Genomic DNA, 23361 nt, shown 5'->3' on the forward strand with positions numbered 1-23361 from the left:
GACAGCTTGTGCTCAGTGGCACAAGAGCGGAGGAGGTCATCGAAAACTCAAGACAAGAACGAGCGGCCGCAGTCTGTAAGTAACTGTCGAGGTGCACCGTGCCAGAGAATGACGTCGTGAAGGAGAAAATCGGTGACGTCAGTTGCACAACTAGTCGGCAACGCCTTTGTTATCGCGTAATCAGTAGCGATGGTGATCCACTTATTCCCTCTAGTCGTCGTCGGAAAAGGGCCAAGCAGGTCAAGGCCTACACGAAATAACGGTTCAGAGGGAACTTCAATTGGATGGAGTCATCCGACAGGTGGCAGGGGAGGTTTATTACGGCACTGACACAATTCGCAAGTTGCGACATAATGATGCACAAAGTGGTAGAGACCCGGCCAGAAGAACCGGCGTCGTACGTGGTCATATCTACGCAAAGCTCCAAGGTGTCCTGCCGTCAGTGCATCATGAAGTTGCTCGAGAACGATGGATCGCAGATGACGAGGAAGGACAAGGAGCAACTCGGGGCCGTCAGGGTTGATATTGCGGCGGTGGAGGATGCGGTCGTGCAGCACGAACATGCGGCACTTGCAGTCGGTGCTGCCAGATTGCACTCCGGCGATGATGGACTGAAAGGGTGCGTCGCGTTGTTGTTCAGCGCGCATGTCGGTCATGTCAGTCAAAGCCGTCACCGGATCATGTGCAGCAAGATCAGAGGGATCCGCGGCGTGACGAGAGAGGCAGTCAGCGTCCTTGTGCAGACGTCCAGACTTACAGTTGACAACAAATGAAAATTCCTGGAGCAGCAAAGCCCAGCGAGCAAGCCGTCCTGTGAGGTCCCGGAGGGAAGACAACCATCAGAGGGCGTGGTGGTCTGTAATGACTGAAAACGTGCGGCCATAAAAATATGGCCGGAACTTGGCGACAGCCCAAACTAAAGCCAAGCACTCCTGCTCGGTGATGGAGTAATTTCTCTCAACAGGTGACAGCAGGTGGCTGGCGTAAGCTATGACGCAGTCGGTGCCATTCTGCTGTTGGGCGAGAACAGCGCCGATGCCGTGGCCGCTTGCGTCAATGTGGACTTCGGTCGGTGCAGATGGATTGAAATGGGCAAGTATGGGAGGGGTGGTCAGAAGCCCAATGAGAGCGGCAGACGTGTGAGCCTGCTCCGGGCCCCATGAGAATGGCGTGTTCTTCTTTAGAAGATCTGTCAAAGGCTGAGCAACGTCGGCGAAGTTTTTGACAAAATGGCGAAAGTAAGAACACAGGCCGACAAAGCAGCGCACGTCAGAAGCAGAACATGGCACAGGTAAACTGCGTATGGCCTCAACTTTTTCCGGATTTGGTTGGACACTGGATGCGTCAACGAGGTGTCCCAACACTGTAATATGATAGCGCCTGAATTGACACTTTGTGGAGTTTAGTTGAAGGCCGGCTTTTCGGAAGACTGCAAGAATTGCAGCGAGTCGGGTAAGGTGGCTGCCGAACGTGGGAGAAAAAACAATAACGTCGTCAAGGTAACAAAGACAGGTGGTCCATTTGTAACTCGCAGGAGAGAGTCCATCATACGTTCAAATGTCGCAAGAGCATTGCATAGGCCAAAGGGCATGACTTTGACTGATATAAGCCATCCGGCGTGATGAAGGCTATCTTCTCACGGTCCATTTCATCAACTGAAATCTGCCAGTAGCAGGATCGAAGATCGATGGGCGAGAAGTATTGAGCTCCGTGCAAGCAGTCCAAGGCATCATCGATGCGTGGTAGTGGGCAGACGTCTTTATGCGTGATCTTGTTTAAGTGTCGATAATTGACGCAAAAACGCCAGGTACCATCTTTCTCTTTCACAAGGACGACAGGCGAAGCCCAAGGGCTGGCTGATGGCTCGATGACCCCTTTGCAAAGCATTTCGTCCACTTCTGACTGTATGACTCTGCGTTCAGCATGCGATACCCGATAGGGACGCCTACGAATAGGATTTGTGTCTCCAGTGTTTATACGGTGGTGAACGACAGATGTTTGGCCTAAAGGCCTGTCGCCGAAATCAAAGATGTCACTGTACGATTCAAGCAGGTGACGTATGTCCGTGGCCTGTGCAGGTGTGAGATCAGGTGCAATCATTTTTGCGAAGTCATCCGTTAAGTAACCAGAGCTGTGAGCTGCAACTGGCACTAATAAGTCACTCTCGGCATTCAGACTCTCAATGTTGAATTCGGAACCACTGGAAACGCTGGCCAAGAACATGCTGGCCGGAATCACTTGAGGGCACAGGCTGAAATTCAGAAGCGGTAGAGTGACGTCGCTGTTAGTAACCGTGACCAACGTATGCGAAACAGCAACGTTCCGGTTCAAAAGCATGTTGATGATGGAGCGAAGCACATATTCACCGTCAGAAACCTGTGGCTGGGAAGTCAAAGTGATGCAAGTAACTGCCTCGGGTGACAGATGCACATCGTGAAGCGGGCACAAGTGCGGTGGGGGCGGGGGTGCTCGGAGCAGCGGCGAGTTGAGGCAATTCCAACTGAAGAACGCCGGTCACGCAGTCGATCAGAGCAAAATGAGTGGATAAAAAGTCCAATCCAAGGATAACGTCGTGAGGGCAGTTGTCGACCACAGCAAAGAGAATAGAAGTAGGGCTGCCGGCTATAATTAAACGAGCAGTACACATTCCAAGAACAACCAGCATGCCGCCGTCGGCCACATGAAGCACTCGGGCAGCTGCTGGGGTGAGGAGCTTCTTTAAGCGTCTACGTAGGTTAGCACTCATCACAGATACGTGAGCCCCAGTGTCGACGAGTGCATGGACAGGTAGGCCGCCTATTTTAATGTCTATTACACTTCTCCTTGTGGGCACAGACAGAGGATTTGCTGCGGTAGTAGGCAATGCAGCACCACCTCCGAGGACTGCATTTCTTAGTTTTCCGAAATGGCGCGGCCAGACACCACAGGGGACGAAAGGCGACCTGGCTGCGGCGAATGGGAAGATGGGCGATGTGTTTGCGGTGAACGAGACTGGTGTCCGCGCGGCTGTACCATGTGTTCCTAGCAAAGTTGTCGGCGCTGTTAGACTCGGCGGTGGGCAAAACATTGCGGGCATTTTCATCAAAACGGCTCAGGTTGGTCGGCATGCGAGGTGCTGAGGGCCACGAGCTGTGACAGTATCGGGCGACATGACCAATGTGGCGACAGGTGAAACATATCGGCTGGTCGTCCACAGTTCTCCACTCAGTTGGCTTGCGATAACGCGGAGAGAAGCGTCAGGGTGGAATGAAAATAGTAGAAGGGCGTTCGTTAGCTCTGGGATGGGTGACAGCACACACAGAATGTAAACCAATGTTTTCAAGTTCCTGGCGAACGATGGCTTGTAGGAGGGGAACTGAAAATGTGGTAGCACCAGGGCTACGCAAACAAAAAGCTGTGGGCGCCATCGCATCCAGTTCACGTCTAACGATTCGCACCACGTCCTCTGATGGCGATGCATGTTGCTGTGCGGGTTGATCTTCACATGTCGACGTTGCAGCAGTATTGGGAAGTCTGGCGAATGGTTGCAAGACGCATCAGTTTTTGGCCTGCTCAAATTGTCGGCACTCTTTAATGATTGCGTCCACTGCGGAGCAGATTTTGCACATGAGCAGATTAAACGCGTCGTCAGCACTGCCCTTAAGCAAGTGCTCAACCTTCTCAGCTTCTGTCATGTCGTGATCGGCCTTACGACAGTGCCAGCGCGTCCTGGATGTACGAGACATAGGACTCCGTAGGGGATTGGGCATGGGAGGCCAGTTCCTGTTTTGCTGCAAAATTTTACAGCCGGCTGGTTTGCCAAACAACTCTGTCAATTTCTTTTTGCATTGGTCCCAGCTGGTTAACTCCTCTTCGTGGTTTTTGTACCACACCTTTGCCGTGCCTCTTAGGTAGAACAACAGGTTAGTTAGCATAAGCGTAGGGTCCCATCTGTTGATTCCACTCACGCGTTTGTACATGGCCACCCACTCTTCAACATCGGCATGATCGGTCCTGCAGAAAGTTCCAGGATCTTTGGGTTGCACAACGACAACCGAAGGTGACAGCGACGTAGCATGCGACGGTGTCGTAGGAGGTGGAAACGACGTTGATCCCGAGTGCTCACCGTCATTCATGGTGCGGACAGTGATGCGACGTCCACTGCGGAGCTCCGTTTGCAGCCGTGGTACCCCGCACCTCTCACCAATATGTAACAGGGATGTTGGGAGTATAGAAGATTATACTTACAATATATACACAAAATGAGTCTGAGTAGTTAGGATGGCTGACCAACAACAACCCGCAGCAGCCAGCATCTCACGATCTTCTTCCTCTCTTCGTTCATCCTTCCGTAACAATATAAATGAAATAGCAACACAGAGGGGACAGATGCATGCTGCGTGCAAATGAAAACAACATGAACATGCAGCTAAGAAGAAAGAAAGAGAAAGAAAACAGTGTGGCACTCAATGACCCAAGGATGGTACACAAACGTGCATGAAATTAGGACGACACCAGTAGCTGGAATAGTCAGACTACACCTAGGAGTCTAAGTGTGTCACTTTCATAGACAACGTAAATGCTCTGTAAGCATCATTGCATCTAGACACATGGCCAGTACGTTTCGTTCATGAAAACTCACCGCAAGTACAGAAGGAAAGAAAGGGGGCCTTAAAGATAACGACACTATTTAGCACAACTCTCATTTTCTCTTGTTCACACTTCATTACTTGTGTGGCCCACAGACTGCCTTCGGCTTCGGAGGGACAAGATTGAGGACAATTATTTTATTAGTAAAACCTGCATACATTAATGTGACACCGACGGCCTGATGCGCCTTGATGATGAGCCTAGACACACAGCAGAGTGACTGTCTCTTGCTAGAAGCTGCAACTCAAAAACTTACAGAAGCTTCCTCATGTCAACATGAGGAAGCTTCTATTATGACAATCACGAAGTGCACGCAACGTAGCTGACAATTTCACTCTGTCTGTGGGCCTCACTCCATCTCGTGCGCATGCATTTAATGTCAGTATTGGCGCAGCTTCTCCAGTGTTGCCGTTAAGAGTGAAACGCAGTTAGGGAGTCCCTTCAGGAGGGAAGGAAGAAGGCAGCAGCACAACCCACCATCGGCCAGCACGCGCTGATTGGCCTGGAGTACAAGTTGCTCGGCTCGGTGTTTAGTCTCGGCATAGGGACCCATGAGGAAGTGCTTTGGTGTGAAGGTGGTGTTCTCTGCGCCGAAGAAGATGTGGTTGCTGCTCACGACCACGTCCGCCGTGCTCGTGAACACCAAGTAGGGCACATTCTGTCGGATGCAGGCATCAATCACTGTCCGTGTACCTGCGGCAGACGACATCGAGGAGGGTTTCTGGAATCTTGGGCAACATTCTCAAGGTCATGTCGCCTGCAGTCACAAAGCACGCATGTGCAGTCAGTGTCAAAAGTTTACAGACCGTGGTATCTGATAAAAAACCTAGTACTATTTCTGCAGCCCGGTATGTGGATTTCCAATCTTCACTAGTGTGTGCCAACAGAGTTGTAAGGTTTTACTGGCTATGGTCACAAACTGTTCCGAAATTAATCTTATCAGATCCCGCAGTCTAACTCGCCGTAGCAGGTGAGTGGACATGGCCCAACACTGCTGAGCTCAAGGTTGCAGGTTCAATTCTGGCCGCAGAGGTTGCACTTCAGTGATGGTGAAATGAAAAAAATGCTTACGTGCTTAGATTTAAGTGCATGTTAAAGAATCCCAGCTAGTCAAAATTAATACAGAGTTTGCCAGTATGGCAGGTCTCACAATCATATCATGGTTTTGGCACATAAAACCTCAGAATTAAAATTTTTCAGTTCCCGCAGTCTATAAGCTTCTGATGCTGACTGTACTTGGGACACTGCAAAATATGCTGGTTTCAGTCCCCTTTTTTTTTAAGTTCCCATCAAAAGAAAATTTCCAGTTGATGATATCATGTCTCTTCCGTATATCATTGCTTCTGCACTGCACTTTTGACATCAATCCTAACAAACTTGCTCAGTTACTAGCCTAATCAGTCTTTGGGAGTTGTCTGCATTCCAGTCCCACTAGGTGCAGAAATCAACTGAGTCTCACTGAAATATTCGGGAAACAAATGCCTTAACCAGCTGCAGAAGAAGCAAGGTCGGGATCACCAATGACATGTGCATCCTATTGACCGTGTAGTCGCAGAGAAGAAAATGCATGTTTCCATCCCGAAAGTCTGTGACAAAAGTGAGGAATCGCCACAAATTGAGTTGAACCTTGATACTACAGCGAAAATGTATTTAAGGGAAGGCACTCCTCGAAACAACCTTTTTTTTTTACTAGCTATAGGTTTGAAAATTCAAACAATCAATCAAGTTCTTTATGCAGATTTCAAATACTTCATTCGTTTTTGCGTTGCTGCTATAGTTGGTGAGCTATGTCATACACAATGACAAAAGAGAGAGATCTCTGCAGGCACTTCTTTTATACACTAAATTAAAGAAAAAAAAAACATCATGCTGTAGCTTATTTAGCTTTTTGTAGGCAGAAAAGTGCCGATATCTAGCCAAATAATGTGCAAAACATAGGACACTTTAGCACATTTCTTTTTTTCACAATTCTTTGAAATATCACATTGTACGTTCACAACTATTGCTAGGAAATATTGCAATTTCAAGTAGACATCAGCATTCTACATATCTTCAAAAGTATGTATGCTAAGTTTCATTAGTATAGGGCACATGTGCACAAGGTTATTTTCATGGGGCCGTGAAAAAAATTAGTTGAAGTGTTATATAACTTTTTTTTATAGTTCCAGTAACTTTACACACTGTTTGGATAAATATTGGCACTTTGCAGTATACAAAGAGCTACATAAACTACAGCACAATGCTTTTCTGTAAAAAATTTAGGACACGAAAAGTGTCCACTAAGATCGCTATATTTTGCTGCTGTGTAGGACACAACTTGGGAACCATAGCAGCTACATAAGAACTAATTACATATTTGAAATATGCGTGAAACACTTTATAATTGCCTGGATTGTCCAACCTTTAGTACAAATAATTAAAAAGGATTTGTTGAGGAGCTCTTCTATTAAATTTGTGATGTACTTTTTTATTTTACCTCAGGTTACGAGCCTCAGACAAAATGTATTACAGCCCATCATGTCTATCATGCATCAAGCTTTAAAGAAAGCCTTTCTCAATGTGTGAAATTAGAAATGGGCATGTTAACAACAACCTGAAGAATTGTTCAGTATTTCTTGTGCTGCTCATAATTAATTAGACTGCCATGACTAATTAACTCCTTAATACACTTTACAACAGATATGCTGACACTATGTTATAGCACACATGCGAAAACATTAATTTCAATCGTTTGCAGTGGGCTATCTCTTGTGTGGCTCTCTCTTTATGCATTTAAGAGAAAGGTTGAGAGATATAAAAAAGCCAATCCCGCGTCCCACTTGTACAATGCAGCACTGTCGCAGACATTTGAAACTGTGATTTGTGTGTGTGTGTGTGTGTGTCTATATATATATATATATATATATATATATATATATATATATATATATATATATATATATATATATATATATATATATATATACAGAAAGTGTGCATCATTTTTTCTTTTGTGAGACACTTAAAAAAAGAAAAAGAAACTGTCCTGTCTAGGCCCCCTGCTGTTCTTGCAGATAGGCTATGTGTCTAGGCAGACATTACCAGAAAGGAAACATTCAATGATTAATTAGCTTTTTAACTAACTTTGGCATGCACATTGTAATTGCATAATTGAAGCCGAGGTGCCGTGAAGTTGTGTCTGCTTAGCAGCAACCCCCAGACTAGCACCACTTTTGAGACATGCGACCTTAAAACGTGCAACAGAATACATTGGCACTCCCAGTTTGAAGTTTCCCAAAGGCATGTCTCTAACAGTTTAGTACAATCTTAACTGGAACACCGACCATTTTCTAGCAAATTTTGGGGACGGACATTTCGAGCCGCGCTCCCCCATCCCCAGCAATAGGCAGCTCGCGGATGTGGACTTTTCACCTGATTGCCATGCTGCCTGTGCTGACATTATGTGTCACTTCTCATTAAAGGAGCACTAAAGAGAAAAATTATTTCACATGCAATAGCAAGTTACCCCTCTATGTGGTAAGCGTGGTAAGCCAGAAAGGGTGCCAAAAAGTAATAACAGGTGGCGCCGCCATTTTGAATTTAACTGCACCAGCTCACCATGATGTCGTGGACTTTGATGGTGCCAGCTACTAGGGCCTAGTTAATTCTTCGGTGGCAAAAATGGACTATACACTGTGTTTTAAAGGAGCCAAAGTTTCGACATGGGAAGTTGAGGCAACTTCTACTTAAGCAACGCAGCCCAAGTATGAGTAAATACTTTGAAATCTGTGACGTCACGGTGACGCGCTGGCACTGGGGTTCTGGCATGAAATAAATGAAATGGGGTTCTGGCATGAAATAAAAGAAATTGAACTTTGCCCTTAATTTTTACTTGTACTAGTCAACCTACTATACATGAAATTAATGAAAACAGAGCTTTCAAAGAATGCTTGATCAGTCCAAACAGATTTAGTGCTTCACTTTAGTGTCCCTTCAAACATGTGTGTTAGTTCCGATCTCTGCTTGAGACACAACAATCAGCACGTAACAATTTTTGCGGTGACAGCAGACAATAGACAGTGCTTTGGAAATGGTGCAAAGAAACACGCAGAAGTCAAGCTCCCGTCCTTCCTCTCAATTTCTATGCGATGCTCCAATTCCTGGCCAGTGGCCCAACTCGTGGCTATCTTTAGCGTAGCTCTGGTGGAGCAGGCGTAAGCAGCAGTTCTGCGATGCTTACGTACACCATGTCAAAGAAACAGACGGACCTCCTTTACTGCAGCCAACAACTTTCTGTGCTGGTTACCAGAGTATTCCACAGCTGTTCAGCGTGCCGTACCTTCGACGTTAACAGCCTCCATGGCTTCTGCATCGGGAAAAATGGTGCAGTCGACCAGGGCCGCAGTGTGGATGACGCAGTCAACACCCGCAAATGCCTCCTGGACTGCCTTGGCATTGCAGATGTCGCCCACGGTGGCCTTCATGGGCTTTTCTGTGCTGTGCTCTGTAACGACATGCAATGCGTGTGGACATAAAATTTGAATCTTTACTGCAGCCATTTCATGCCCTGACATACCCGATTTTAATGAACACATTTTGACCTTTATTTTTTTGTAATTTCTGATCTCAAAATGTACGTTGTGATATTTTAAAACCGTGCTTGAATGAACAACTTCTCTCTCATTTTTTTTCAGCAGTCTGTGCCTTGAAACTTCTCACCCTTTCTCACACCATGCCTTTTTGTTGCAGCACAGCCCTTGTCACATCATGCCAGAGTGCATGCAGACCAGCAAAAAAATCAAATAAGTTCAACGACACTGGCAGCTGTTCACTGTATATATATTTAGCTGCTCAAAATTTTTTTTACACTGCAATGTGCCAGCTATCAAATGCATAAATAATGAAAAGGAAGCCAAGTTTAATTTTCATTACAGGGTTCATTGTCTCGAAACTGCATAGCAGCTTATGAGGGATGCAATATTGGAAGGCTCCAGAATAATTTTGACCATCTGGGTTTCTTTAACGAGTACCCAAAGTGAGACAGATGAGCATGGTTACATTCTGATTTATTCAAATGAGTCAGCTTCGGTTGGGAATAGAACCTCATGTTTAACAGCACATCACGCTTGCCACTGAGGCACTATGACAGGCAAGGAAATTGGCACAACGCGTTGCTGTGGCTGGTGAGGGTTTGACTGCTTGATTAGGTTGCAACATTCCAACGATGGCAGAGACGATGGACAAAGATGGACGATGACAAAGACGATGGAGAGAACAAACGCCTTAACAGGCACCCTTTTCCATGGTGCGAAGCAGACGACACACAGAGAATGGGAACACACACAAGTGCCGCTACCAACCATTTTCAAAACATTCCCAGTCTCTGTGTGATGTGTGCTTCACAGCGCGGAAAAATAATGCACAGTAAAACTAGACAGACTTGCCCAGCAAAGTGCCTTTCGAATCTTACAGGCACCCGTACTATGAGTGCTTGCCACTGGCCTTGCCACTCGCCCCAGTATTCTAGAATGTCTCTCCACTCAACATTCCACCTTGACTCAAGAAAGTGGGCGGCAGCACTACCTCTCGATTGGAGTGGTCACTACACTTCAACGACACCCCGTGATGTTTCCCGACCAAAAAATGTAAGCATGTAATCTCGGCATCAAGCCAAATGCACTAGGATAAATGTGAGTTTCTGAACTAACTCCTCATCGAAGAAATCACTGAGAATCATTTCAGCAAGGTAATGTGTTCTTCTGTGAAACCAACAAGACTTCTCGTCTCGTCGGGAAGCAAATTTATGTGATGAACAGAAAATAAGTGGTGGTGCATCTGTCCTCTGGAGATTGCTGGCAACATTAATGCAATTAGAAATCTTTCTTATGACGGGGGTGTAATTGGCAGTTGTATGTTTTATATGTTATAAAGATTATTATGATTATTATTGTATTTCCATGCCACATCCGCATGCTATCTGTGAATCACAAAACCTTATGGGCACATCAGTAGACATGTGAACTGGCCCTCTCGTTGCCTACCAGCATGCTGAATTATACGACGACACCGTATGCCTTTTTACAGTCACTGCACCCCAGTTGCATCTTTGGCAACGCCCCCCCCTATCCTGGCTGCAACTTCGTTGAAATGGTTATCCGTCAAACGGTTGCACTTGACGAGGAGGTGTCTTGTACAGATGGAGTGCTATTGCTCCAATATGTTTAAAGTTACATACTCCTTGTGTCACCTAAGCACACCGATTCTGGGGGATTGGTCAAGAATGGGCAAATACTGATATACTATCACACAGACAGCACCAAAGTTGTCTGTTCAGGCACGTTAGTTCAGGAATGCATTAGCTTAAGCCGAGGAAGAGGAACCGTAAACACCTTATTTACAACAAAACATATAAAGCAGGATAGACAACTGAGGGATCGGACTTATTTTCCTTCTTTTCTTTTCCGCGCCTGCGCAAATGCAAAACCGCTGCATGTGGAAGCTACGTTTATTCCCAGCACCTGTTCCAAAAGGCCAAAGGCACTGTCAAATGCTGCCAGAATGCTCGACGCACTAACACATGTGCATAAGTGTCAATCCTTCGTTGCCACGGTTAGCTGTCCGCAAGTATAGACGCACAACAATGCATCTCTATGCGCTTTTTAATGATGTTGTGGTTTCTAGGCCAGTGGCCACACTCTTGGCCATCTTCGAGCAACTCTGGCAGAGCAGACACCGTCGGCAGCAGCTCTGTGATGCTAATATTGCTTGAAACACTGACACCACCACATGTAGGAAGAGCTAGGAGATGCTTTTACATTTACCAGGCACTATACGTACAATCTCAAGAGTGTGTTTGCACACATGCACATACGGACACACACACACACACACTTCAGGATGACAGAGGAGGGTAAGTGAGGCTAAGATAGGGGGAACGGCACTCACTGAGTTTGTTCTCGTATGGCTTGATGTCAAAGAGGCGGATTTCCTTGACATTCTTGTCGTGCTCTTGCAGCAGCTTGACCACGTGCTGGCCCAAGAAGCCGCTTGAACCGGTCACGAGCACCACCTCAACCTTGCGCTTGTCCCTGGTCAGTGAGAGAGGGTGACCAGACATTTCACTAATTTTTCACTTCAAAAGCAAGTAAGCATCACACACATGGGTCAGTGCAACATAAATAGAATAGCAGAAATAAACACAGCCTCTTGAATTAGGAGTAGTCACAAATAATAAAAGGATTCTCACTAGTGCAACATTAGAGCAATACAAAACACAGCCTTAACCACGGTGGCTGTGTCATTATGCTGCATTCTTGTTTATGTGCATGTTAAACAATCCCACATAATCAAAATTCCTCCAACGTTGGTGTTAATTCCGAGTTAACCTTCCCTTTCATGTGCATTGTCCTTGAGCATACGCAGGCTGCTTTTATGTACAGTTTCTAAGGCTCTTACAGGCGCAATCCTCAATTTGCACCTGTCCCGTCTTCTTCCTTGTGATCGTCTACTAAGCGCATCCAATCTTTCCAAATACAATGAACCAACTTGCCCAACAACGCACCCTGCTAAACTTTATTGTCAGTAGTGTAAAGGTTTTAGTAAAATTGTGAGTCTGCATTTTATTTTCCTTGCTGTTCGGCACACACGTTAACGTACTTAAACAAGGACACAAAACCAGACAGAGGATAATTACATGCAGGCACGCTAGTCTCTCAACTTAATGCCGCTTCCTTGCACAATGCAAAGAATAAAGTTATTTTTCTAAATCCACATTCTCCTGCCTTCGGGAGAACCCAACAATTTGAATTACCCTGAATTCCTCTTTGACTAATTCAAACTAAGTAACTTCAAAGCGCGCTGAAAACATAGCCAACAGAAGTTCTTTTTATTTGTTTGTAGTAACTAATTTAAACTTTTAATTATTTGTGTATGAATTTCCTTGGCATTACTGCAGTAATAATAGCCATCAACGGGCAGCAAGGCCTATAGGTCTCTGTTTCACACTTGCACAGGAAAAAATTAGCAAGACAGTGTGCAAGTAGGCCATGCTTAGTTTCAGTAATCAAAAGAAAAGAAAAAAAAAAGAACCTGAGAAGCATGCTATTAGTTTCACAGTCCTTTTATCATTGCTATTATTGTTGATATTATTAAAGCAATAATGCAAACAAAACTACCATCTCTAATTTACAAAGCACAAGATTCAGTTAATCACATGTAACAAAACTGTTTTGTAGCTTTCTGATCAGAGTCCACTGCCTAGCTGACTGGGATAAATAAAGGATTCATTCAGTCATTCAAGTGACAACGAAACAGTCAAATTGTAAGTCACATCCAGTAGGTAATGTAATGCTAACGACATCAGCAATATACAAAATGTAATTAATTATGCTGTGGGCTTTTACATTCAAAAGTCACAACCTGGCTATGAGATTTTACCCGAACTTCAGTACATTTTACAAGTTGGTTTAGCATGGACATCATGTATGATAGCTGGATGAGGCAGAGAAGACACAGAAAGATGCTCAAAACTGATGCCAATGTCGATTAAATTGGTGGGCTTAAGCATCATAAAGCAACCAGATGGCATACTTCTGTTCTTAGACGACCTTCGTGGTCTTTGAAATGCCACCAAAGACAAGGAAAGATTAAATCAGTCAAGGCTGTTTGATCCCACATTTAAGAACCTCATGATTATTGCTTTACATCAACATTACTGCTTTTCATCAAGTTGTTTCAGAGAAAGTTAAGACTTCATAGTTAAGGGGTTGGACACTTTGGACTTCATATTGCCCAGACTAAGAGGTCATGCTGTGGCTGGCAGATACAACCAGCTACTTTGAGTCAGATGCTCACACAGAGAGGACACAACACACCTGTATATACAAAGCCAATAAAACAGTCTCAAGAGGTAGCATCAGCAAATTACTGCGTCAGAAATTCCAATAAAATTGTTTACATCACCATGTCATGACATGGAAATATGACATCGTATTTTCACACTGACAGCACCAATGCAATTTTACGTTTACTCAACTTTTTCGCTTAGTAAGACCACTGTTCTTCGTAGAAGTAGTGCATATCTATTCAACATGTAGCCCCAATTTGTCAATTTGGTGCCTTTTAGCGCACCTTTACTATGTGCACACTAAGTATGTTTCACGTCGGGGAGCAATGGCAGCCAACATAATAGCAGCCACTAACGTAGTGTTCACTGAGTAAATGAAAAGCCCCCATGTGCTAAAATAATAAAAACAGCAACAAAAAGTAGCACAGCAAACAACAGCTGGAGGATCCTGCAAAGAAACGCCAAGCACAGATTTGTGCCACAGCCCTGCAGGGTGTGCATTGTGTGACAAAAGGTTTGACCCAGAAGTGCTTTATCTTCACATCACAAGCATGCTGCATGGAATTGAACCAACGAAAAGAAGGGACTGCTACTAGGTTCCAGTGCAAGTAGGGCGCAACTTTATCATGGACATGACGTCATCTGTTCTCATTAGTAGTAGCAACAAGTCTAGAAGCAATAAAGCAATTTCCAGACACTTCAAGGAAGAGTTTTTCTTTCTCTCTCTCTTTCTCCCCTTTTCTTTCTGCGGAGGTCTACTTTAGCGTCAAGGATGAATATACCCGGAATGCTAATGTTAGAAGAGCACCTGCTATGGGCTGCCACCTTTTGTATGCTAATGACTGACACGGAAGATGTACGCACAAATGAGTTGAACTTGAGTAGCCAAGCTTCTTGCGAAAGTTATGCCTGCCTGTTTTTTTACATTTGACAAGACCTAGAAATGACAAAGGCTAACACTGGTGACACTTACGTCATGAAACCGACACGTCAAAGCACATGATGATGATGATGTTATGCTGGGTTTTCCTTTTACATCAGTGCACGACTAGTTTCTTTTTGTATGTTTCTTTTCGCAAAAGTGTTGCACGTTGCATGTGCAACAATAGCAGACTGACTACCTGTAATTCTACTTTCATTTCCTTGAGCATGTCAATCGAGTGAACAACCTAGAAGGCAACAAGCTTTCTTGCCGTCCTGAAATTTCCTCCGCGGACTACACAAGCTTGAAAGTTGAAATTTCATGGGGTGTGGACTAAGGTAGGCTTGAAGATAACAAGTCAAGACGGCGACTGCAAACTTCTCCGGTGCTAAATCGCATAGCAAAAACAGCGCAACAATGGTCATCGGTGTGCACGAGCAATATCTCCAGCTCATACTGCACGTGTGTGTGCATGCATATGTGTACAATGTAGTCATTCGTCACAATTTTTTCCATACTCAAGAAACTACCTACAAAAATGTCTATATTTTCTTTTTTACCTGTGCCTTAGCTTCCCAAGCACTCAAAATGTACTCGCAAACCTTAAAAAAAAGAAAAAAGAAAGTACTGTAACTCTACAATTTGCAAACATTTTTACAATTCTTTCAGAAGCAGAGGCTTTAGCAGAAAAAGCAAAGACAAAAGTAGCAATGAATTACTACCTGCAATTCTACAAAGCCATTTAATGAACTGCAGCATTTGTGCCTAAACGAAGGCAGCCATACATTCAGCAGGTTAAAAGCTACACTAGCATGATCACGGGAATGGCTGCTAGTAAAATTCAGCCACTGCACAAATTCGACCGACTGTAGCCCTTCCTGTTGTCCTTTATCTCCTTCATTTTAACAAAGCTACGGTGTTGGCTGTAATCAACTTAGGCAACTGATATGCAAATACACACAGCATGTCAGATAGACACAAAGCACACATTATGTGTTGAAGAAAAAAACAGATGTGCAAACCGCTTGAGAACCTAAAGTTCCCAGCATGTTAATTGAAATGCATGTCCCCCTTGCCAACACAGGCACTATTAAAGGGGGGTGGTGGGTCTTAGAAAAAAAAATTATTCTTTGAGGAATGGTGCTGAAAATGTTTACATATATGTAACATTATGTGCTTATTTTGAATATGCCGTCTATGTTTGTTTATCTCCTCTGGTTCTAATTTTATGCAAGCTTCCTTTAATTAATTTTTAGCAAAGATTTGCAAACTATCAGTTCCTGAAATTTCAATAAATACAGTACCAATGGCTTCTGTATGATTCAAAGAATGCAAGAGGATCAACCATTATTGCTCTGCCTTAGCTGGAACAAGAGTTGGAAAACTTTAAAGCTGTTCACCAGAAAAACACTTTTCAGAGTTTCAAAGTCAATACCTCACAACTCGTGTCATAGGTAAGACAGAGCAATAAGGTTGGTCTATTGCATTCCTTGAATCGTACAGAAGCCACTGGTACCCTGTTCAGCAAAGTTTCAGGAACAAATACGTTGCACAAAATTGCATAAAGCTTGCATAAAATTTGAAACAAAGGAAATAAACGAAAACAGACCATACATTTCAAACAAGCACAAAATGTTACATATGTGTACAAGTTTTCAGTGCTATACCTCAAAGCATACAGATTTGGACCTACATCCCCCCTTAAAGGAACATTAAGGTGGAGTTAGTTTAGCCAGATAATCCATTTGCATTTACTTGGTGGAAAAAGGCTCGTTATCAGTGCACAAACCGAAGGTCAGAGCCTCCCGTTTTGGAAATTCGAGCTTGAATCAGAGAGCCAGTACTTCAATGTGGCATCACAGGTTTTAAAGTACTTTCCTGGTGGTTCGAGAAAATTCCTCATAGCACACAAGGCTGAGTGTTCCATTTCGTAGAATGTAATGCGATCCTTGTTTCCGGATAATCCATTCACCAGACTGCAGCGGATGCCGTCCAAATAGCATGATATCACAAGGAGCTGGTTTGGGAAGCCCATCTTAAATTTTTGTATCAAGATTCTGCTTACAGCAAGACCAGCGTTTCTGGTATTTCAGAAGAGTGATCTGCTGATCCAGCTCAACCTAACATTTATTTTGCAGTGTATCTTTCACGTGCTGACCAGCCTCTCGGAAGTCTTGATTCGTGCAGATCCAGCACAGCTTACAATGAGATAAACTGTTTTCCAACATTCACTACCATCTCAAATGTAACAAAGAAACAGATGCATAGAAGCAATCCCTAATCTCAACAAAGTTCATCATCATTAAATGGTTGAACCAATATATTAATATTGCAGCATAAGGATTTTGCTTTTCAGACCATTTTTTTTCCTCTAGTCTATGTGACACCATGTTGCGAAAGGCCAGTGGATTAATAGTATACGCTTTTCTTTCTTGATAAGTAGCAGGCAAAGCTACAAATGCTACAAAAGCTTTCTTGTCTGCTCGCATTCACAGTGTGCCGAATTTGAAAAGGAGACACAGGTATGTGTCAAGTAATAAGATGGAATGTAAGTCTCGTACTTTTATGTTATGTGCGCAAAATTAAATCCAGTCTTACCTTCGTGGGATCTAGCATCATTTATTTGCTGGAATGTTTGTTCTGCCACAAACAATACAGCTGTGAAAGAGGACAGCCAGCCAATGAATGTTGGATCAGACGGACATCGCAATGGCGCAGCTAAAAACTTCCAAAAGCAATCATTTTAACCTGCCAGGTCACAATGTCGATGGACTTAAAGTTGATATCCAACAACCAAATTTTTGTTTGCCCAGAGACAGAAAGTATAGAGAATTATATCTTATTTACAAGTTTATTACACTGTAACCAACAGGCATAAATGTTTCAAAAGTTCTTGAATCCATTCATTACACCAATGGCACAAATATAATAAGGAGCCCTTAATTTTTTGTGGTCTTGCAACGGGTCAAGCCACATCTCCCGTCCCAATTTATTACGTCATTAAATATTTTTATTATTATTATTATTAATTATTGAACTTCAAGATAATTGTTTCTCATAAGCAGTGCTTTGCTAATCTACTATGTCCTCTAGTATAAGTTTACTGTATCATTTATTTAATATTTGGTCAGTCTCATTTCTCTCTCAATTCAGCATTCAAAAAGATGTTGATTTGTATTAATGCGTAAGCATTCTTCGGCGAGCAAGTACCCCAACGAAATCGGGCCCACGCGAAAATTGTAATACCTTATATCTGTACAAAAATGGGTAATTCACAAAGTTAGGACGTTTAATCGTTATAATAGCATAAATGCAGATGACTGGCAGCTTTATGAGAGCGTTGTGTGTCAAGTTATCGGGAAGTGACAGCTTTTTGAAGCCAGTGGTGTACATAAAGCGAGTTGTGTGGCGAAAACAACTTAACATAAAGAACGAATGGACGAGCGCAAGAAGACAATGACGAAGAAGTCACGTGTGCAAAATGTCACGCGCCGTCAGAAAGAATACAAAGAAGGAAGTGGACATTAAGGACAGTACTTTATGGTTGATGTAGAAGAAAAGGAAGGAAGATGAGGAGGTGACGGAGACACTCTGGAACAGGGTGGTGTTGCTCAGACGCAAGAGGGCACCAGAGAAGTCGGGGCATCATCCAGAAGCGGGAGTGAGCCGCTGGGCCGTGAGCCCAAACTTCCAGACTCCTACCGGCAGAACCTGGACTGCCTAACCTCCTGACACAGTACAAGGTCCCACCGCGTGACAACCTGGAGTCCGCTCACGGAGCGACCAGTACCTTCCGTCGACGACGTCTCGGCATTCTTCAGCTACGTGACCACGTGCCTAAACTGCTGGTGAGCCGCACCCACCCTTGTTCACTCTCTGTGTGGCAGCACACTCATAGAACTGTAAGGTGTGAACTGAAATGACCATTTAACTTTGTTATTCGACGTCTTGTTTTAGTTAATGGAAACCGTGTCTATTATAAGGAGTGTAGAGTGTTCTTTTTCCCTCTGTCTGTGCCTGCGTTTTCTTGCTGCATCCCTTGTGCAAATGTACATTCTTCCTTCACTTCTGAAATCAAACGCTCTCATCTTTCCTCTGCAAAGGGAACATGGATATAGATATTATTTCAAGTTGCTTCCATTAATCAAACCTTGACAAAGAGATAAGGAACATTCGAAACCAGAAAAAAATTGATCAGAGAGAATGCCCATAGGGATACATAGGGCTCCATAAAAATGCATGGGGAAGCCTACAGTAGGGGTGGGCCAAATGAAATGTGGGGGTGGGCCAAGCTGAAATTTGCAGGTGGGCCAACTTAAATTTGCAGGTATGCTTACGCACACTTGGACAACTCCAGGGGAGTTCCTGCATAATTTTTTTCACACCCAACCAAGCATATCTTGTTAAAACATTATTTCTTCCACCAGTTTTAATCTTCTCGTACTCTTTTTTTTTCTCTCTCTCTTTCTTTTCATATGGTTTGACAGCATACCTTTTTACTTTCTGTTCTGTGGGAAAATGGGTCCACCATATTGTCAACGCTGCTAGCACGTTCGGAGTCGTTTCCCTTTTTTTTTAGCTCTGTTTCTGACAGCAATGCTTCCCTTACCGGTTGCCTCTTTAGGAGAACTAAACACCATCCCCAACCCTCTTTTCCTTTTCTCCCCCCCCCCCCCCCTTTTCTTCGAACAATTTGAATTCCAGTTACTCCTCTCACTGGCTTATTCTTGTCCCCCTCCCCCATTGAGGGTTGTGGAAAGTGATCGACACGCATACATAAAGACGCTGCTAAGGAAAGCAGTTTCGAAGACAAGTGCCCTGGTCAAAACACTGGCTTTTGCAAGGTTACTTGTTTCACCAGTGTTTATCACTTCAAGCCTCCACTTACCTGTAAATCAGGTCCTTGTTTTTCGATACATCGATGTTGCAAGATGTGGCATAATTATTACATGAATAGTGTCGCAGATCTGAACCTATATACCACCTAACAAGTAGGGCGACGCATTTCTGTGAGCGGCAACCACAGCGCACTGCTTGGGCTCACGACCAACAGATACTGGAACCGCACATACTGAAAGCACTAAAGTGCACAAATAAAGCGTGATTTGATGCAACCTTACGTCTGCATGTTGTAGTTGCAATACGTGAAGTGGTTGCTTTCGAGAAAGTGCTGCAGGTCTAGTACAACTGCAAATTGTTTGGAGTGAGACTTCCATAGCTTCACTACTTCCACAGCTTCAGCAGCATTGCCTGCCGAGTGTGAAACGGAGCAAAGGCCACATGGAGAACACGTACACTGGACCTCAACAACTACCGAAATATACTTTTTTATTTTGTGCTGTTTAACATGCAGCTACTACAGTCAGAAAAGTCAGATATGCAGTTCAAGCCCCTACAGAAAACTTTAACCACTGCTGAGCAGCCCCCCCCCCCCTCCCCACCCCTGGGTGTCAGGTAGCCTATCCATGCCTTGCACTAATCGTATCTTATCGGACCGCTGAGGCAAAGCCAAGGAAAGCCACGAGCTGCCTTGGTTTTACATAACCAAACAGAGATAGTGACGTACTGTGGCCATTCTAAGCAGCCTTCGCCAGTCTCCTGCTAGATGTGATCTTTTCCAAAAGATAAGAATGTGAGTAACTGCAACCTGCAGAGGACGAGGACACAGCAGTCTTATCAACAGCACACACTGAAGTGCCTCTACAGAAAGCAGAGATGCCAGGTGATAAACGCACGGACGTGTCTGATGGACAACACAAGCTTGCTGGCAGATGGTTGTTTTTTTTCTCAACGTTATTCATAGATAAACCCCAGCAGAGAGCTGAAGCACACCTCAAGATTAAAGACGTTAAACTAGTACCCTATTGGCTAGCCAGGATACTACAGGCAACCGAGGAGAAAACTTCACATAATTGGCATTTTCAAGTACAGCAATACAGCCTATTATTACGAATTGTTTCGAGCACATCTGAACAGTTTATCCTATTAAATGAATGTGGGGGCAATCGAGTATAAATTTTTGTGCCTTTTTCAACACATAGAACACTAAAGCTTTTCTTTTCTCTACCTGCATTAAGTTAAAAAGAAGTATGACACTAACATTTATTGATAGCATTAATCAATCTCTGGCTTGATCAACGGACAAATCCAGTAGTGAAGTCCAACTACACATCGCTAAAGAACCATGATGAGCACACTGCACATGTAATAAAATTTCCGCTGACCAATTATTTCATGAAAGCCATATGCCAATTTTTAGGCAGTAGAGGGGCTGGGCAATTCATGCTACATGCCAAAAATGCCAGACAGCCCAATTAAGTAGGTGTTTGACAAGGCCACCATCACAACAAGTCAAATTCTCCTGAGAAAATTAGATGCAGAAACTGCTATTCCCACAGGATGAAGTAAAGTGCCATAAAGTGTCTAAGACCTTAAGTTCCTTAAAATGCGATTATGTGTCAAGTTCCTGCTACACACACATTTTAAGACCATTAAATATCGCAATGATGACAGCTAGTGAATGCAGTTATTTCAATTGGCAATATTAACATCATCAAAAAGTTCAGGTCCAAGAAATGGCACTAACGATATTAATTGGCATATTTTATGCACATTAATTTACTCCATAAATGTGTTGTTCATACATTTCTGAATGTAATTTACCGGGGAAAAGAATACACATTCGACAAAAAAATGAGTTGTGAGAATGCCACTATGGCTGCAGTGGCATTAACTTTAACACTGTTGGGTATGTCCATGTGGTACTGCACGAACAAAATTAAACAGCAGTGAATATAACTTTTTTTGTGCCCCTGTGGCATGGGTGCAAAGGGAGATGACATACTCAATTGCATTTGCATAACTTTGTGCTATTGAGCACATGGTGTTTATAGCTTGCATGCATACATAATTTTCACATATACTGCATTAATATTTCATATGCACCATATGCTAGTGAGCGAACTGACTGTCGAAACTGCAGATATTACGCATTCAACTTCACTTACTTAACTCACTCTGCCCTTTCATCATCGTCTAGATTCTTAGTCGCACAATGATCATCAGGCCATAGTGATGTTTCTTTGGGCGATATGTTTCCTCCTTTTTTTCCCCTTTTGCCAAACCTTCTCTCCCCCTCCCTAAGGAAAAGTGCCAGCTTCAAGACGGTGAAACAAAAACTTTCGTTGCCCATGCATACTGCAGGCTTACTTTGGTGCTACCGTGACCAGAATATATGCTGCTTGTCAATGGAATGTGTGCAAGCATATGTGACATTGTGTCCTGACCCTTAACTTTTCCTGAAACAGTGCTCACTTGACCTGTATACCTGCCGTGCTGTAAGTATGCACTTGAAACACACACACACACACACACACACACACACACACACACACACACACACACACACACACACACACACACACACACACACACACATGGTGAGAGAGCCACTCACGCTGAGGGTGCTGCCCACGGGGAATCCACATCTTCGAGCTCCGGGCTCTCGTTGCCATTGGTGCTGCTGCGCTCAGGGTCAAAGGACATCTTTCTTCAGCTTGCTTCAGCCTGCCAGCACATACCACAAGTTTAATCGAAACATACTCGTCTTGCTTTGAGTTCTCAGTGCACCAAGAATTGCCACCCTTTAGTATATAGCTTATTGCTGTACACATGCACACGTATATAAATTTCAGCTATTCAATGTTTTAGAGAGGGAAAGACATAGGTGAAGATCGAGGCACGCAAAAACAATGAAATTCAGGCAAGTATAGCAGAAAAGAGATGTTTAGGGCTGCGAGTTAAGCAAAAAAGAAATCATGGCACTGAGTGCACGTACCCTGCGCACGCTTTTGTGCGTGCAATAAAGCGCCAGGCAGGTGATATATGATGCAACGAGCAGAATACACATGCGACAAACACGTCACTCAGTGAATCCACTGCAGAGTCAAACTCGGAAGCATCTGATCATCTGCGACCGGTTGTCACGCAACGCAATTATCTGCAACGGGTCGCGACGGCTTCGCAGAGGATGTGCATCTGGATAACAACGCCGTTAAACGGTAGCGTATTTTCAGTTTTCGCTCACTGTCCTGCGCGGCAGCACGTTTCTGTGGGGCGCGACCGTCTGCTCTCGCGCAACCAATACAGCAGCGACCAATCGCGTCGCGCGCTGCGGACAGAGTGAACGCGAAGACCATCCGTCCGGGGCCCTTCCTTTTCCTCTTGCCCGAAGACAGACAACGATTGCATCTCTCACGTGAAGGTCGACCGTAATAGATGCCACGCGACACGCTATCGCAGAGTCCACAATTATACGTAGTAGTACCCCCATTCCCTTCCAGGAAAGCGCGGCCTCAACAAGTGCGCCTCTAGCACCACTATACCCCGACCGACGAAAAGCTTCCAACTTTTTTTTCTCTGCTTAGCCTTGAAGTGTTTCTTGCGCCGGCGAGAACAGCGAGGCCGCAAAGGACAAGCTCGATAACGATCGAGGGAAAAAGTTCATGCTGCGCCGATGCAGTGTTGGGTACGATGCTGCTGGATCTCCGCACCGATTTGCGCGCCGTCGGCGCAGCGTTTGCTTATCTAGTTTTCCTTTTTCTAACCGGCGGACACATCAGACCTTAAGAGATTCCATCGGTCCACTTCAGCTCACCTTCGTCAACTTTATATTCCTGCCGCTTCACGAGACGGTTTCTCTTCCGGCGACGTTGGCGTGCTTGGGTGATGACAGCCAGTGAACCCAAGCTGACGTAACCTGTTGAGCAGCCTGACAACGGTGCCGGCCCGCAGGAACGAATAAACTCGATTGAACTCTGCAGCAGGTTGCTCCGGCGCATACAAAAACAACCGGCCGAGCAAGCCCGCCTCTCCACCGAAACACGAACCACACGCTCTGTCGCGCCCACGCCCGGCCGTCGACGAAATGAGCAAGGAGGAAAAGAAGCGGCGTGGCGGCGTAGAGAGGAGGACAAGTACGTTGGTT

General features: G+C 44.4%; 1 protein-coding gene across 2 annotated transcripts in view; it reads right to left on the bottom strand.

The window, feature by feature from the left end:
• Positions 1 to 23313, bottom strand: part of LOC142576447 (3 beta-hydroxysteroid dehydrogenase type 7-like) — a 35130-nt gene extending 11817 nt beyond the window's left edge. The window contains exons 1-5 of one of the 2 annotated variants that reach the window (XM_075686585.1): positions 23032 to 23313; positions 21832 to 21941; positions 11554 to 11696; positions 8948 to 9112; positions 5107 to 5322 (exon numbers count right to left, since the gene is read on the bottom strand). In XM_075686585.1, coding sequence (XP_075542700.1) covers positions 5107 to 5322; positions 8948 to 9112; positions 11554 to 11696; positions 21832 to 21920 — 613 coding nt within the window. In that variant the 5' untranslated portion in view covers positions 21921 to 21941; positions 23032 to 23313. Of the gene's footprint in view, positions 1 to 5106; positions 5323 to 8947; positions 9113 to 11553; positions 11697 to 21831; positions 21942 to 22212; positions 22527 to 23031 lie in introns of those variants that run through there. The other variant, XM_075686586.1, reaches the window with a different exon arrangement.
• Positions 23314 to 23361: the final 48 nt, after the last annotated feature.

Source organism: Dermacentor variabilis, chromosome 3, assembly GCF_050947875.1.
Source record: "Dermacentor variabilis isolate Ectoservices chromosome 3, ASM5094787v1, whole genome shotgun sequence".
Taxonomy (NCBI): domain Eukaryota; kingdom Metazoa; phylum Arthropoda; class Arachnida; order Ixodida; family Ixodidae; genus Dermacentor; species Dermacentor variabilis.